The sequence below is a fragment of the Leptonychotes weddellii genome, chromosome 11, assembly GCF_054177405.1.
Source record: "Leptonychotes weddellii isolate Sample4059 chromosome 11, ASM5417740v2, whole genome shotgun sequence".
Lineage (NCBI taxonomy): Eukaryota > Metazoa > Chordata > Mammalia > Carnivora > Phocidae > Leptonychotes > Leptonychotes weddellii.
Window position 1 is genome coordinate 63,885,966 of NC_138379.1, and position 14,399 is coordinate 63,900,364.

The window sequence follows — 14,399 nt, forward strand, 5'->3', positions numbered from 1 at the left end:
AGGCCTCGCAGGCGCGGGCGCTGCCCGGGAAGAGCTCCGTGGCCAGGCGTTCCAGGCGCTGGCCGTGCTCTGGGGGCACCGCGTACCAAGTTTTGGGCTCCCCGAAGTGCAGGTAGTTGATGCTGTAAAGGTCCATGTCCTCCGTGTGCCAGGCGAAGGTGGTCTTCCACATGCCAAAGTACAGGTAGGGGGTGTTGACCCCCTCGATGACCACGCCGCACTCCTGCTCCAGCAGGTCCTGAATGGTTCCCAGGTGTCCAAGGTTCCACTCCTTCGTGTTTTCGTCAAACAAGGAGCCGCTGATGTCAGCGCCATAGATCGGAGAATCGTAGAGACGGGTTTTCCAGTATTTTCGCTCCAAGTCCTCAAAATCCGAGTGTGGTGGAGTCCGATACTTTCTGCCGTTCGCCAAATGGCAATACTCCCCCACTGTCATGGCTTTCTTCTTTTTATGGTACTGAGTAAACACACCTGCCTGCCCGGAGACCACCTGCTGGAGGAGAGTGGCTATTAAGATGTCACTGATATCATCGTAGGTCTGTCTGGCTTTCCATTCCTTGGGTGGAATCACCTTGGCGAGGCCTGCTCGGTGTGCGCCTTGGGATTCCATGTAAGCAATATATGTGTTGAAATCCTTAAATTCTTCCGTGGTTGGGTGGAAGCTCCTGACTGTATAACTTGGATTCTGGGGACCATAGGGCTTAGACTTCATGGCTGCAATATAACAAGCAGCCAACTCTGGGTTTTTAGGCAGGTTTTAGATACCTGAGTCGGTAGGGGATTATCATCTTCTCTATTCTTTCTTTAAGAAAAATGCTGTGGTACATCTGTGAGGCAGGAATTCAGGCATGAACTTTTAAACAAACGAAAAGATATTTCTTCCAGGCTCGCCGGTTCACCAGGGGGACGCCACTCTGGTCGGCATTTTGTGCCCAAAGAAAATAGAGTATTCCCCAGTGGGGCAGGCACTCTGCATCAAGTTCTAACCCAGCCTGCAGTTCTGTGAGATTCCTCAGTTGGAGTTGTGTCTCTGAGGCCTCTCCTGATTCACCGGGGGCTCCTCACTCCACCGGATAGCAGAAAGTCTCTTCAAGAAAGTTTAAAGGCTAAATCTAAAGAAAAGAATACAGAATCTTTGAAAATAAATAGATGACAAAAGAAACACTAATACAGCAAGTTAAAGAAAATTGGTATAACTGGGCGCCTGGGTGGCTCAGTTGGTTAAAGCGACTGCCTTCGGCTCAGGTCATGATCCTGGAGTCCCTGGATCGAGTCCCGCATCGGGCTCCCTGCTCGGCGGGGAGTCTGCTTCTCCCTCTGACCCTCCTCCCTCTCATGTGCTTGCTCTCTCTCATTCTCTCTCTCTCAAATAAATAAATAAAATATTTAAAAAAAAAAAAAAGAAAATTGGTATAACAATGTTAATTTCAAAATTGGAAAAGCAATGCAAAAATTGCACTGTTGGTAGGAATGTATATTGGTGTAGCCCCTATGGAAAACAGTATGGAGGTTCCTCAAAAAATTAAATAGAGCTAACATATGGATCCAGCAATTCCACTTCCCAGTATATACCCAAAGGAAATGAAAACAGAGTATCAAAGAGATATCTACTCCCATGTTTATTGCAACATTATTCACAATAGCCAAGATATGGAAGCAACCCTAGTGTTCATCCATAGATGAATGGATAAAGAAGTGGTATATATATAATGGAATATTATTCAGCCATAAAAGGGAATGAGATCTTGCCATTTGCAACAACATTAATGGACCTAAGGAGTATAATGGTAAGCAAAATAAGTCAGACAAAGACAAAGACCATATAATTTCACTCATATGTGGAATTTAAGAAACAAAACAAAAGACCAAACAAACAAAAAAGAAGCAAAGACAAAAACAGACTCTTAAATACAGAGAACAAACTGAGGGTTACCAGAGGGGAGGTGGGTGGGGATGGGTGGAACAGGTGGAGGGGATTAACAGTACACTCATCTTGATGAGCACTGAGTAATGTATAGAATTGTTGAATCACTATATTGGATACCTGAAACCAATATAACACTGAATGTTAACTAAACTTCAATAAAAAAAAATAATTTTCAACTTCTCTATTAAAAAGAAATATGTGGTGTATATATATACAAGGGAATACCATTCATTCATGAGAAAGATGGAGATTCTACCATTTGGGACAACACAGACCTTGAGAGCATTATGTTAAGTGAGATAAGCCAGATAGAGAAAGACAAATACTGCATAGTATCACTTATATATGGAATCTTAAAAAAGTTTTTTTAAAAAGTCGAAACTTACAGAAACAGAGGGGGAAAAGTGGTTGGGAGGGGCTGGGGGCTGAGGGCAATAGGCAGAGGTTGGTAAAAGGCTACAAAATTTCAGCTATAAGATGAATAAGTTCTGAGGATCTAATGTAAAACATAGTGACTATCCTTGATAAAACTGTGCTGTATAACAAAACTTTATGAGAGTAGAACTTAAATGTTCTCACCAAAATATAAAAAATAAAAAAGTAAATACGTGAGGTGATTGTTGTATTAATTATCTAGATGGGGGGAATCATTTTACAATGCGTACATCCAACAAATCGCCACAATGTTCACCTCCAATAGTTTACAATTCTTTAATGTCAGTGATACGTCAGTAAAGTTAAAATTAAAAAAAAGAATTTTAGGGCAAATCATAAGACAGAAAAAGAGAAACATTGAACTGAACTAAAAGAAAAATTAAGCTAGTTTGTAAATAAATGAGAGAAGCACTCAACTCAAGAAACTGAATGAATTAACCTCAAAGGTAAATTAAGGAAAGGAAAACAAAGATAAACTAAAACAATTGCAAAGGGAGCATAACACCTAACAGAAATGACCACCAAAACCTGATTCTTATAAAAGACCATTAGAAGTGAAAAGACAGGGGCGCCTGGGGGTGCAGTCGATTAAGCGTCAGACTCTTGTTTCAGCTCAGGTCATGATCTCAGGGTCATGAGATGGAGCCCTACCTCCAGCTCCCCACTCAGCATCTGGCTTCCCATTCAGCAGGGAGTCTGACTGAGATTCTCTCTCTCTCTCCCCTTCTGCCCCTCCCCACCCCACACTCTCACTCTCTCTCTCAAAAAATAAAGAAAATCTTAAAAAAAAAAAATGAAAAGACATAAGCATGAAAAGCACAAATAGACCACATTATGATAAAATAGGCGATATAGCTGAAAATCTATCAGAGAATTTTTTTAAAAATTATAATTGAATATTGTAAGTAACTTAGTGCTACTAATTTTGAAAACTAAAAAAGAAAATTTTCTCAAAGTACAACTATCCCAGAGTGGTCCAAGAAAAAAGTAGAGTGCTTATATATACTAATAAACCTAATAGAAATATAACAACTGTAAGTATGACCCATAAAAACCTAAAATGTCATTTTATAAGTGGATTCTAACTCTTACTTCATACAAACTTTTCTAGGGTTTGATAGTTTCTTTTCTTTTTTTTTTTTTAAGATTTTTTTCACTTATTTATTTGACACACAGAGAGAAAGCCCAAGCAGGGGAAGTGGCAGGCAGAGGGAGAGAGATGGGGAGACTGAGCAGGGAGCCCGACGTGAGGCTTGATACCAGGACCCCAGGATCATGACCCCAACCAAAGCCAGACACTTAACTGACTTAACTGAGCCACCCAGGGACCCCTCAGTTTGTTTTCAAGCATAACCTTGAAGCTAAACCCAGAAGGGCCAACACTGGATATGCACTCTATAGGGTCAATGATATCTAGAGGAAAAGTTGCAAAAACCTTAAATAAAATTTTATCAAATTTTTACCACAACAGGGCATTAAAAGAATAACACATCATGATAAATTACTGCAAGGAGGCTTTAAAAACTAGCAGTGTTGGGGCATCTGGGTGGCTCAGTCGGTTAAGCAATGGACTCTTGATTTTGGCTCAGGTCATGGTCTCAGGGTCCTGGGATGGAGCCCTGCATCAGGCTCCACGCTCAGCTGCAGAGTCTGCTTATCCCTCTCCCCTCCCCGACTTGTGCTCTCTCTCTCTCTCTCTCTGTCTCTCAAATAAATACATAAGATCTTTTAAAAAGTTAAAAAAAAATTCTAGCAGTGTTACTGAATACCGTAACAAATGAAATGGAAAAGTCATCATCTTATGTCATGCAGAAAAATATCTGAAATAACTCAACGTCTATTTCATTATTTGAATACATGTTTTCAAAAAAAGAGGAAAGAGGTCCCATAATAGAAAAAAGTGCTATGTAAACTACAAGCAGGCAAAAAATACAGAACATAAATGTACACATTAACTGTGCACTTAATGTATACACTCATTATCCTTAATGGGTAAACACTTGAGGCAATCTAATTAAAATCTAATCATGTCACACCAAAAGATAAATTATTAGAAATAATAGGGTTCAACAAACTTTCTAGACACAGATTAGCATCCAGAAATCTAGAGCATTCTGCACACCAGTTAACAATCAATTAGACAGTAGTCTCCCCTTGTCCTCGGGGGATACATTCCAAGACCTCCACGGGATGCCTGACATCAAGGATAGTATCGAACCCTGTATGTACCATTTTTTTCCTACACATATGTATCTATGCTAAAGTTTAATGTACAAATTAGGCACAGTGAGAGATTAACAACAACAATCATAAAATGGAACAATTATAACAGTACACGGAAATAAAAGTTATGTGAATGTTATCTCTTCCTCTCTTCCAAAGGATCTTATTGTTTGTACCCATCTTTCTTACGGATGTAAGCTGATAAAATGCCTACATGACGAGTGAAGTGAGGTGAGTGATGAGGCACTGGGAGGTAGCATTGGGCTACTATTGACTTTCTGAGCAAACGTTAGAAGGAGGACCCTCTGCTTCTGGAACTTGGTTGACCATAAGTCATTGAAGCAGAGGAAAGCAGCACTGTGGCTGGCGGACTACTATAATGTGGGATAGCAAAAAGGCTTCAATCCCTTTTAGCAACAGAAATACAAGATCCCAATGAAGAAATCTAAAAATGATAGGCACGTAATAGTTGTACTTTGAATGCATAAATAAAGCATTTTACCAGGAAAAAGTCGCTCTCTGATATAAAATGTCATTGTTTCATCTGTTTTATGCTTTAAAGGAAAAAACAAAAGCAAAACCAAAACAAATGCTTGCTTTCTATGACTTTAAGATCTTGATTCCAAATGATCATACATTAGGACTAAGAAAATGGTCCCCCCTAACGTTTCAGCCTCTAAATGAAGCATGCTTTGCTCAAGCTCCAGCTATATTGTCCCACCCGAATTCTAATTCAATCAGCGCTGTCCCAATTCTGCTACCCCTATATCCAATCAAGGTCTTCAATTTAGTCCACGTATTTTCCAGTCTCCTGACTTCTTCTTTAAGATTTTATTTATTTATTTGAGAGAGAGATAGAGGGAGAAAGCACAGAGGGAGAGTGTGAGGGAGAAGCAGAATCCCCACTGAGCAGGGAGCCAGACACGGGGCTCGATCCCAGGACCCTGAAATCAGGGCCAGAGCCCAAGGCAGACGCTTAACCACCTGAGCCACCCAGGCGCCCCTCCAGTTCCCTTTCACTCCTTTGCCGGTTCTAGAAAACCATCTTAATTCTGTTGGATACCAGCCTGTTAAATGCAGTGCTTTTTCCTGAAAATCTGTGATTTTTACCAAGAAGATATTAAGAAAAGAAATTAACTCCACAAGTCTGAAAACAAGTTTAAAAATAAGAAAACTTTTAACTCAAGGAAATGATAATCCCAATGCACGTTTCTCGATTGTAAATATATATATATACACACACATATATATATATAAAACTACAGTTACTTTCTTAAACTTGTAACAGAAAAATAACTCTTTTGCTCACAAGCACAAATAACAGAAAGTGACCTACCTTCCACCAACGAAATGCTGATTCCAGGTGAAGTTACTCCAGGACCCCGAGAGACCGTGTCCTCTCGCTAGCTAGCCTCCAAGTGTAGCCTCAAGTCCTGATGACTCTGGTTCTGTATCTGGGCAGTAGCCTCTTTTGATTTAATCAGTGCCCATCCAATGTAATCATGGGTCTAGGGTCTTGGGTAGTTATCCTACTTCCTCGAAGCTCTTTTGTTCTTTAAAACCAATCTTTAAACCAAGCAAACTAAGAGGTTGAAAATAAAGGAGTGGGAGAGTCACACCAGGCAAATATTAAACAAAAGATAGTAATTAACATCAAAAGCATTTATAGCATAAAAGAAAGACATTTTATAGTTATCAAAGAGAAAAACTCACTAGAAAACTATCACAGCGATACACTTTATGTACCTAACCACATAGCAGCACGAGACATAGAATGCAAAGTTGGAGAATTATATGGAAGATGCTTTTCAATACATGTAAAACATTTATAAAAATTTACTGATATAAGACCACAAAATAAATAGCAATGAAAATTCCATAGAATCAACACGTTGAGCACAATCTTGACCACAATGAAATAAAATTGCAAGTCAACAATAAAAATCTGCGCACAACTATATTTATTTGAAAATTGATATCCGTCTAATATCTACAATAATATCCATATAAAAATCTATTGATTTTTATGTTCAACTCAATCAGTTAGTAAAAAACAAAACAGTATTATGCAAAAGAAAAGGAAAAAATCAAAATAATGATAGCATGATAAATAAGCAGGACAGAGAAATGAACATATACAAAAATAGAGGCCATTGGGGCGCCTGGGTGGCTCAGTCATTAAGCATCTGCTTTCAGCTCAGGTCATGATTCCAGGGTCTGGGATCGAGCCCTGCATTGGGTTCCCTGCTCAGCAGGGAGTCTGCTTCTCCTCTCCCTCTGCCTGCCGCTCCCCCTGCTTGTGCTCTCTCTCTCTCTGTGTCAAATAAATAAATAAATCTTTATTAAAAAATAGACGTGATTAATAAAACAGAAAACTGATACTTTTAAAGAAAAATAAAATAAAGAACTGGTGAAACCAATGAAGGAGAAGAATTTTCTAGGACTGGGGCAGGAAATAGACCACAGGAGCCTGGAGCTTCTTGCAATGCTTGAAATTAAGGACGTACTGAAGGAACAAACACATTGATGGGGGCACCGCCAAGGAGCACAGGAACCACAAGAAAGAGTTCCTAATGGCCAGAACTCAAACAATTTGGGCAACAAAATAATTAAAGTACTATTGAATTTTAGCTCAGATTATAAGATGAATACCTATGAGTTCACACTGATATAATGATTAAGTAACAAACTGAGAAGAGACAAACAACTCTGTCCTGCAGAAGATTCCAGATAAATTACATATACTCCACCCTAAAGGAGGAGAGCATGACACCCTGCTACCTGAGTGTGCGCTGGGAATCCTGAGTGCCTTCAGGGGTGCAGGGTGGCGAGTGAGGGTGGGGGGAGTACTTTGACAATGGAGTGCCCTGACAAACACTACTTCAGCCAAGTCAGCATCGAGAGTCATCAGTTATGTTGATAGTATTCACCCTTGATAAGATGTGCTACAAATGGCCTTGGACCTCTGTAATCTTCCTCCAAAGAACACATAAACCAAGGGTAATCATAAGAAACACAAATTCCGGGCGCCTGGGTGGCTCAGTTGGTTAAGCGACTGCCTTTAGCTCAGGTCATGATCCTGGAGTCCCGGGATCGAGTCCCGCATTGGGCTCCCTGCTCGGCAGGGAGTCTGCTTCTCCCTCTGACCCTCCCCCTTCTCATGTGCTCTCTCTCTCTCTCTCATTCTCTCTGGCTCAAATAAATAAATAAAATCTTTAAAAAAAATAAAAATAAAAAAGAAACACAAATTCCGACAGAGGTCATTCTACCATAGAGTTGACCAGTACTCCCCCAAATTGTCAAGTTTCTATATAAACATTTTTTTTAAAGATTTTATTTATTTATTCATTAGAGACAGAGAGAGAGGCAGAGGGAGAAGCAGGCTCCCTGCTGAGCAGGGAGCCCGATGCGGGACTCGATCCCAGGACCCTGGGATCATGACCTGAGCCGAAGGCAGACGCTCAACCATCTGAGCCACCCAGGTGCCCTCTGTATAAACATTTTTGTGAGAAACAAGGAAAGTCTGAGAATCTGTTACAGACGAGAGAAACCTAAGGAGACATTTAAAAACTAAATGTAATGTGGTAGCTTGGATGGCATCTTGGAACAGAAAAAGAACATTGGGTAAAACCTGAGGAAATCCGAATAAACTATGGCCTTTAGTAAATAATAACATTGATATTCATTCATTCATTGTAACAAATGCACCATGGGAATTAAGATGTTAGTTAGGGGAAAAGAGGTCATGATCGCGGGGTCCTGGGATGGAGCCCCACATTGGGCTCCTTGCTCAGTGGGGAGTCTGCTTCTCCCTCTCCCTCTACCCCTGCCCCCTGCTCATGCTCTCTCTCTCACTCTCAAATAAAAATCTTAAAATAAATAAATACCTCTGAAACAAATAATACATTATATGTTTAAAAAAAGAAAAGAAGAAGAGAGCAGGAAGGGAAAAATGAAGGGGGGAAATCGCAGGGGGAGATGAACCATGAGAGACTATGGACTCTGAGAAACAAACTGAGGGTTCTAGAGGGGAGGGGGGTGCGGGGATGGGTTAGCCTGGTGATGGGTATTAAAGAGGGCACGTACTGAATGGAGCACTGGGTGTTATGCACAAACAATGAATCATGGAACACTACAACAAAAACTAATGATGTAATGTATGGTGACTAACATAACGTAATGAAATTAAAAAAATAAAAATAAATAAATAAATAAAACTGTTCTAAAAAAAGTATTACTAAATATAAAAAATAAATAATAGGGGCGCCTGGGTGGCTCAGCCGTTAAGCGTCTGCCTTCGGCTCAGGTCATGATCCCAGGGTCCTGGGATCGAGCCCCGCATCGGGCTCCCTGCTTGGCGGGAAGCCTGCTCCTCCCTCTCCCACTCCCCCTGCCTGTGTTCCCTCTCTCGCTGTATCTCTCTCTCTCAAATAAATAAATAAAATCTTTAAAAAAAAAAAATAAAAAAAATAAAAATAAATAAATAATAAACAAAAGAAGCTATCCATAAATGATATTAGAATGAAAAATATTAGAAATATAATCTAGATTTTTTAAAGTCTACAAAACAATATAAATCAAATGATTTTATGAACCACTGCATGACTTAATTTTTTTAGAGCAGAAAGCAATTTTTTTTTTATAGATTTTTATTTATTTGACAGAGAGAGACACAGCGAGAGAGGGAACACAAGTAGGGGGAGTGGGAGAGGGAGAAGCAGGCTTCCCGCGGAGCAGGGAGCCCGATGTGGGGCTCGATCCCAGGACCCTGGGACCATGACCTGAGCCGAAGGCAGACACTTAACGGCTGAGCCACCCAGGCGCCCCAGAAAGCGATTTTTTTAATATTTTAAAATTATGAAATACAGAGTGCTTACAGAAATTTATAAAGCATATATGTACTGTTTAATGAACAATTATAAACAAAAATGGAACTACCACCCAGGTCAAGAGAAGAGAACATCACCAGGCAGCCAGGAACTTGCCTTGCATTTCTCCTCTGGGATTACAGCCCACACTGCCTTCTAGACTAATCCAACCCTAACGACAGGCCTATTGATTTTGGGAAGCAATATAAAATTAAAATTGTGCCCATTTTTGAAAACTTTATATAAACATATCAAAAGAATCCTACTTTATGTACCTTCATGTATTCTTCTCATTTTTATGTTGCTGCACGTAGCTGGACTCTGTTCTGTTTCAGGGCTGTCCAGTATTCACCATATACACATTTATGCTGTGATGGGCCTGTAGGTTGCCTCTGCTTCTGGTCCCTTACAAACAGCGTTGCTCTGAATTCTCCAACACATCCATTGGAGCACACACACGCATTCATACCTAAAAATGGATTTCTTGGTCATAGAATGTGAATTCACCCTTTATCTTGCCAAATTGTTTTTTTGGTCATTTTTACCAATGTACACACTCACTAGCTGCATATGAGGGTCCTGGTTGTTCTTCACTCTTGCAAACCTTTGATGATTTATCAGCCCTTTTAGTTTTAGCCAATCAGATGGTTGGTGTAGGAGTATCCCACTATGAGTTGCATTTCCCTGACTACTACGGAGGGTGAGCGATTTTTTCATATGCTTCTTGGCCACTAGGATTTGCTCCTGCATTAAGTGCTTAATCAAGTATTTTGTCCATTTTTCTGCTGGGCTGTCTGTCTTTCCTTGTAGCAGTTCTTTATATATTCTAGATATTAGCTCTTTCTTGGATATGAGCAATACAATATCTGTTTCCTCTCCTTGATTTGCCTTTTTCATATATATATATTTTTTAGAGAGAGAGAGAGTGCTGGGGGGAGGGGCAGAACGGAAACCCATCTCACAACCTTGAGATCATGACCTGAGCTGAAATCAAGAGTCGGATGCTTAACCAACTGGGCCACCCAGACCCCCCCTCTTTTCCATATCTTTTGATGAACAGAAGTCCCTCTTTACCTCTAATAGTACATATATTATTAAAAGTAGCTAACACATATGGTGACTCTCAAATGCCAGACACTGTTCAAAATAGTCTGCATAGAATAATTCATTGAATCTTCATAATGACCAGATCAGGGAAATCCTCCAAGTAATCCTCAGGTTTCTCAGGTGAGGAAATTGAGTCAAGGTGACATTAAGTGGTGGAGTCAGAAATTCAAACAAGAATCTCCAAGATTATTCCTTAAAAGGAGGACAAAGAAGGGTGACTTCTCCATTATCAGACTGTGACAATTGAATTGCAATGAACAAATACATCTACGTACAAGACAGAGAGGCCAGACACAGATACTGTACAAGTGGGAATCTAAATATAATGGAGTTGGTGCACTAAACTGGTGGGGGGAAATGTACTATTTTTGAGAGAAAAAAAAATAGAACTCTACCTCATACCACTTACATAAATTTGAGGTGGATTGCAGACTGAAGATTCAAAACAGAGCTTTAACAGAGAAAATATTGAAGAATGTCTTTTTGAACTCAGGGTGAAAAAAATGTCTTAAAGAACCAAAAGCGCTATGATAGAAGTATCAGGTATATTTAACTGATTCCAATGTCATGACTCTGATGGTTAATTTTATGTGTTGACTTGATTGGGCTAGAGATGCTCAGGTAGCTGGTGAAGAAATTATTTCTGGGCGTGTCTGTATGTCTGTCTCAGGAAGAGATTAGCATTTGCATCAGTAAACTGAGTAAAGATCACCTTCACCAATACAGGTGGGCTGATCCAAGCCATCAAGAGCTGGAATAGAACAAAAGAGCAGAGAAAACGTAAATTCAGTCTCTCTGCTTGAGCTGACACATCATCTTTGCCTGACCTGGGACATCAGACATAGGTCCTTCTGGCTCCCAGGCTTTTGGACTGTGAAAATTAGTAATGGGAAACCTCACTAAAATGGAGTCGGGGTGGAGCCGGGGGGAAATTGGCAGGGGGAGCTCTCACGCCCTACCACTCATGTCAATTACAGATCCAACAGAACAGACAGACTTGACCTTATAGTCCATCTTGCAGGTGGGTACTACTGCATTCTAGCTGGAAGAAGAGACACTTTCCTCATCTCAGGCAAAAGCTCAGCCAATGAAAAGCCACCACACTTGAAACTTCCAGTTTATTCCAGTGCACTTTTAGTTTATAACAGCTTTCCCAACTTGCCCTTTCTCCTTAAAAAAGCGTGTCTCTCCATTGTTCCCCAGACTTGCCTATGGTTTTGCCCCAGCTTGTTTGTCCCGGACTGCAATGCTCTTTTACTTCCAAATAAACCCATCTTTTGCTGCTAAAATAACTGGTTTTTATTTTTAAGGTTGACAAGACCCAGATTCAGTCTTAAACCATTAGCTCCCAGATTCTCAGGACTTTGGACTCCTGTTGAATCACACCACCATATTTCTGGTTCTATAACTTGCAGAACATCAATCTAGCAGATCACAACATATCTTGGCCTCTGTAACAACATGAATCAAATCCTATAACAATAAAAACTCTTCATATGTGTATTTATGTGTTTCTCTTCAGAACCTTAACTCAATGACATAAAAAAATTAAAAAGAAATTAGTCTAGAAGTTTTTCACCATAAAAAAAAGACAATGAATTAGTATCTTGAATGTCACAAAACTTCTACAAATCAATAAAAATAAAAGTCAACCCCCCAAAATTGGTAATAATACATACACAGACACAAATCCAAATGGCCAATAAATATGAAAAGATGTGCAGGATTACTAGCATTGAGAAAAATACAATGAGATACTAGTTTTTACTCATCTATATTAGGAATAATAAAAGCATGTGATAATTTTTTAAATGGGCCAAGATATGGGGAAACCAGAACTCTCCCACACTGCCAGTGGAGATATAAATTGGGAGGCCAATCTGACTGTTCTAAGAAAGTTGAAAATGAACATAAATACAACCCAGTAATTCTATTTCTTTGTACAAAGCTGTTCAGTAAAGCATTGTTTGAATTAACAAATATTTGGAAATAATCTTGTTGTCCATCAACAAGGGAATGAATAAAATAAAAATCTATACCAGATCTAGTTTACTTTGTTGGCCTGACTAAGATCTACATATAGCAATGTCTTTAGAGTTTGTAAATGTCATATTTACTTTTTAAAAAGGTAATGGGATAAACTAATAAAACCACATGTGCCATGTTACCATTAGCTGCATATGCTTTTGTCCATAAACTTGAATATACATTGAACTCATGATTGTTATTTCTCAGCAGTGAAGAGAGGCCTAGGAGAGATCATGGTGTGAGAACAAAAGTGGTATTATCCTGGCCTTTATACAATTGTTATGATGGATGCCCCTGGTTTTTCCAAGATTGAGTATAGGAAAAACTTATTGGACATGGAGAAACAGCTGGAGAGGGGTGTCTTTTATTGAGAAGAGTGGTCCAAACTGAGTGTCCAAATTGAGTGCGTTGACAAAAAATAAAATAGAATTTTGAATAAAATTGCTTGAAGAAGCCCCTTCAACACCACCCAGCTCCCAGTCCTTTCACGAATACTAGTTTAGAAAACAGTATACCGATACAGCTAAATTATATTCTTAACATTGCTCGTCCTTATTGAGCCAGAGAAATAAAAATATATGAAAATAACTGAGTGAAAACATAGGAGTGCAATGGGAACAATATATTCTGAAAATCATTTTTGTTTCTTCCCCTTCTAACTGTCCCCACCCTTTTTAATGTTAGGCTTCCCAGAGCATCTATCTGCCAGGGGAAGGGATTGTGATATTCCTGAAATATTATGAGAATTTCAATTTCTAAAATTAAAAGTAGGAATATGAGCCAGATATTGACCTTGGACTTTTTAGAATTCTTTTCTCTGCACTGCTGTACCCATGATTGATCTATGCTGAAAGACAAAAAACCCTCAAGATCTGAGTTGCTTCTCACGTAGAAGTTTATTCCTTGCTCATGTAAGATCTACTTCGGGTCCAGTTGCACTCTCAGGCTACTCCCTTCCCAGGGGTTCTGGTCAACCTCCATCCTGGGCTTCTACTCTCTCAATACCTGCCTTCAACTCCTTTCCACTCAAGCATCTCCCTCCCATCTTCCACCATGCTGGGGCTCCCCAAGTTCAGCGTCTCAGCCTCAGTTTTCTGAAGAGTACACTTCCATCTCCTGTGACATTCGGAAAGACAAAGTTGCCTCGCTGCCTGGTGTAGAAATGAGACACGGCTTCTTGCTGCTCTTCGATCCAACGTCAAACCAACACTACCTTGTCATAACTCTGGCCTTCAGGTTTATGTGGGCCTTCGAATTCCAGAGCTCTACTGAAATTTTGTGGGGGAGAGCTAGAGGGAGGGGAGCGGTGGTTTGCTTCTCTGAAATGTTTCCTTCTGTAGCCAAGCCATCATTTTTGACTTCTAAGATTTATCCTGAGTTTTTCCACTTGTGTATTTTCAATACTGACATCGAAATGATCACATCTCACTGCTATTACTTAGATCTTCTACTTCTCTGCCCCCGCATTGTCACAGAACAATGCTGATTGTTTAAATATATAAAGCAACAACAAAGCTGATTGTTTAAATATATAAAGCACAGCATGTCAAGGGCTGTTTCAAACTTCCAATGCCTTCTCATTTCAAGTTGAAAAAAATTCAAATTCTGGATATGAACCATGAGGGCCTGCATACCCTGGACCCTGCCTCTCTCCTTCTTCCACTCTATGCTCAGTCACAAAGAGCTTTCTTTCTCTCCCTGAGAAAACTTAAGTTCCATGTTAGGTCAATTACAAAGATGGCTTCCTCTAAGTGAAATCAGCTCCAGCTTTCCATTGAGTCAATTGGGTCTTGGAAAAGGTCTACTGCTTA

General features: G+C 39.9%; 1 protein-coding gene across 1 annotated transcript in view; it reads right to left on the reverse strand.

The window, feature by feature from the left end:
* Positions 1 to 712, reverse strand: part of LOC102744459 (lysine-specific demethylase 4D-like) — a 7,117-nt gene extending 6,405 nt beyond the window's left edge. The window contains exon 1 of the mRNA XM_081797339.1: positions 5 to 712. Within this exon, the coding sequence (XP_081653465.1) occupies positions 5 to 712 (708 nt within the window). The remainder of the gene's footprint in view (positions 1 to 4) is intronic.
* Between the last annotated feature and the right edge of the window lie 13,687 nt (positions 713 to 14,399).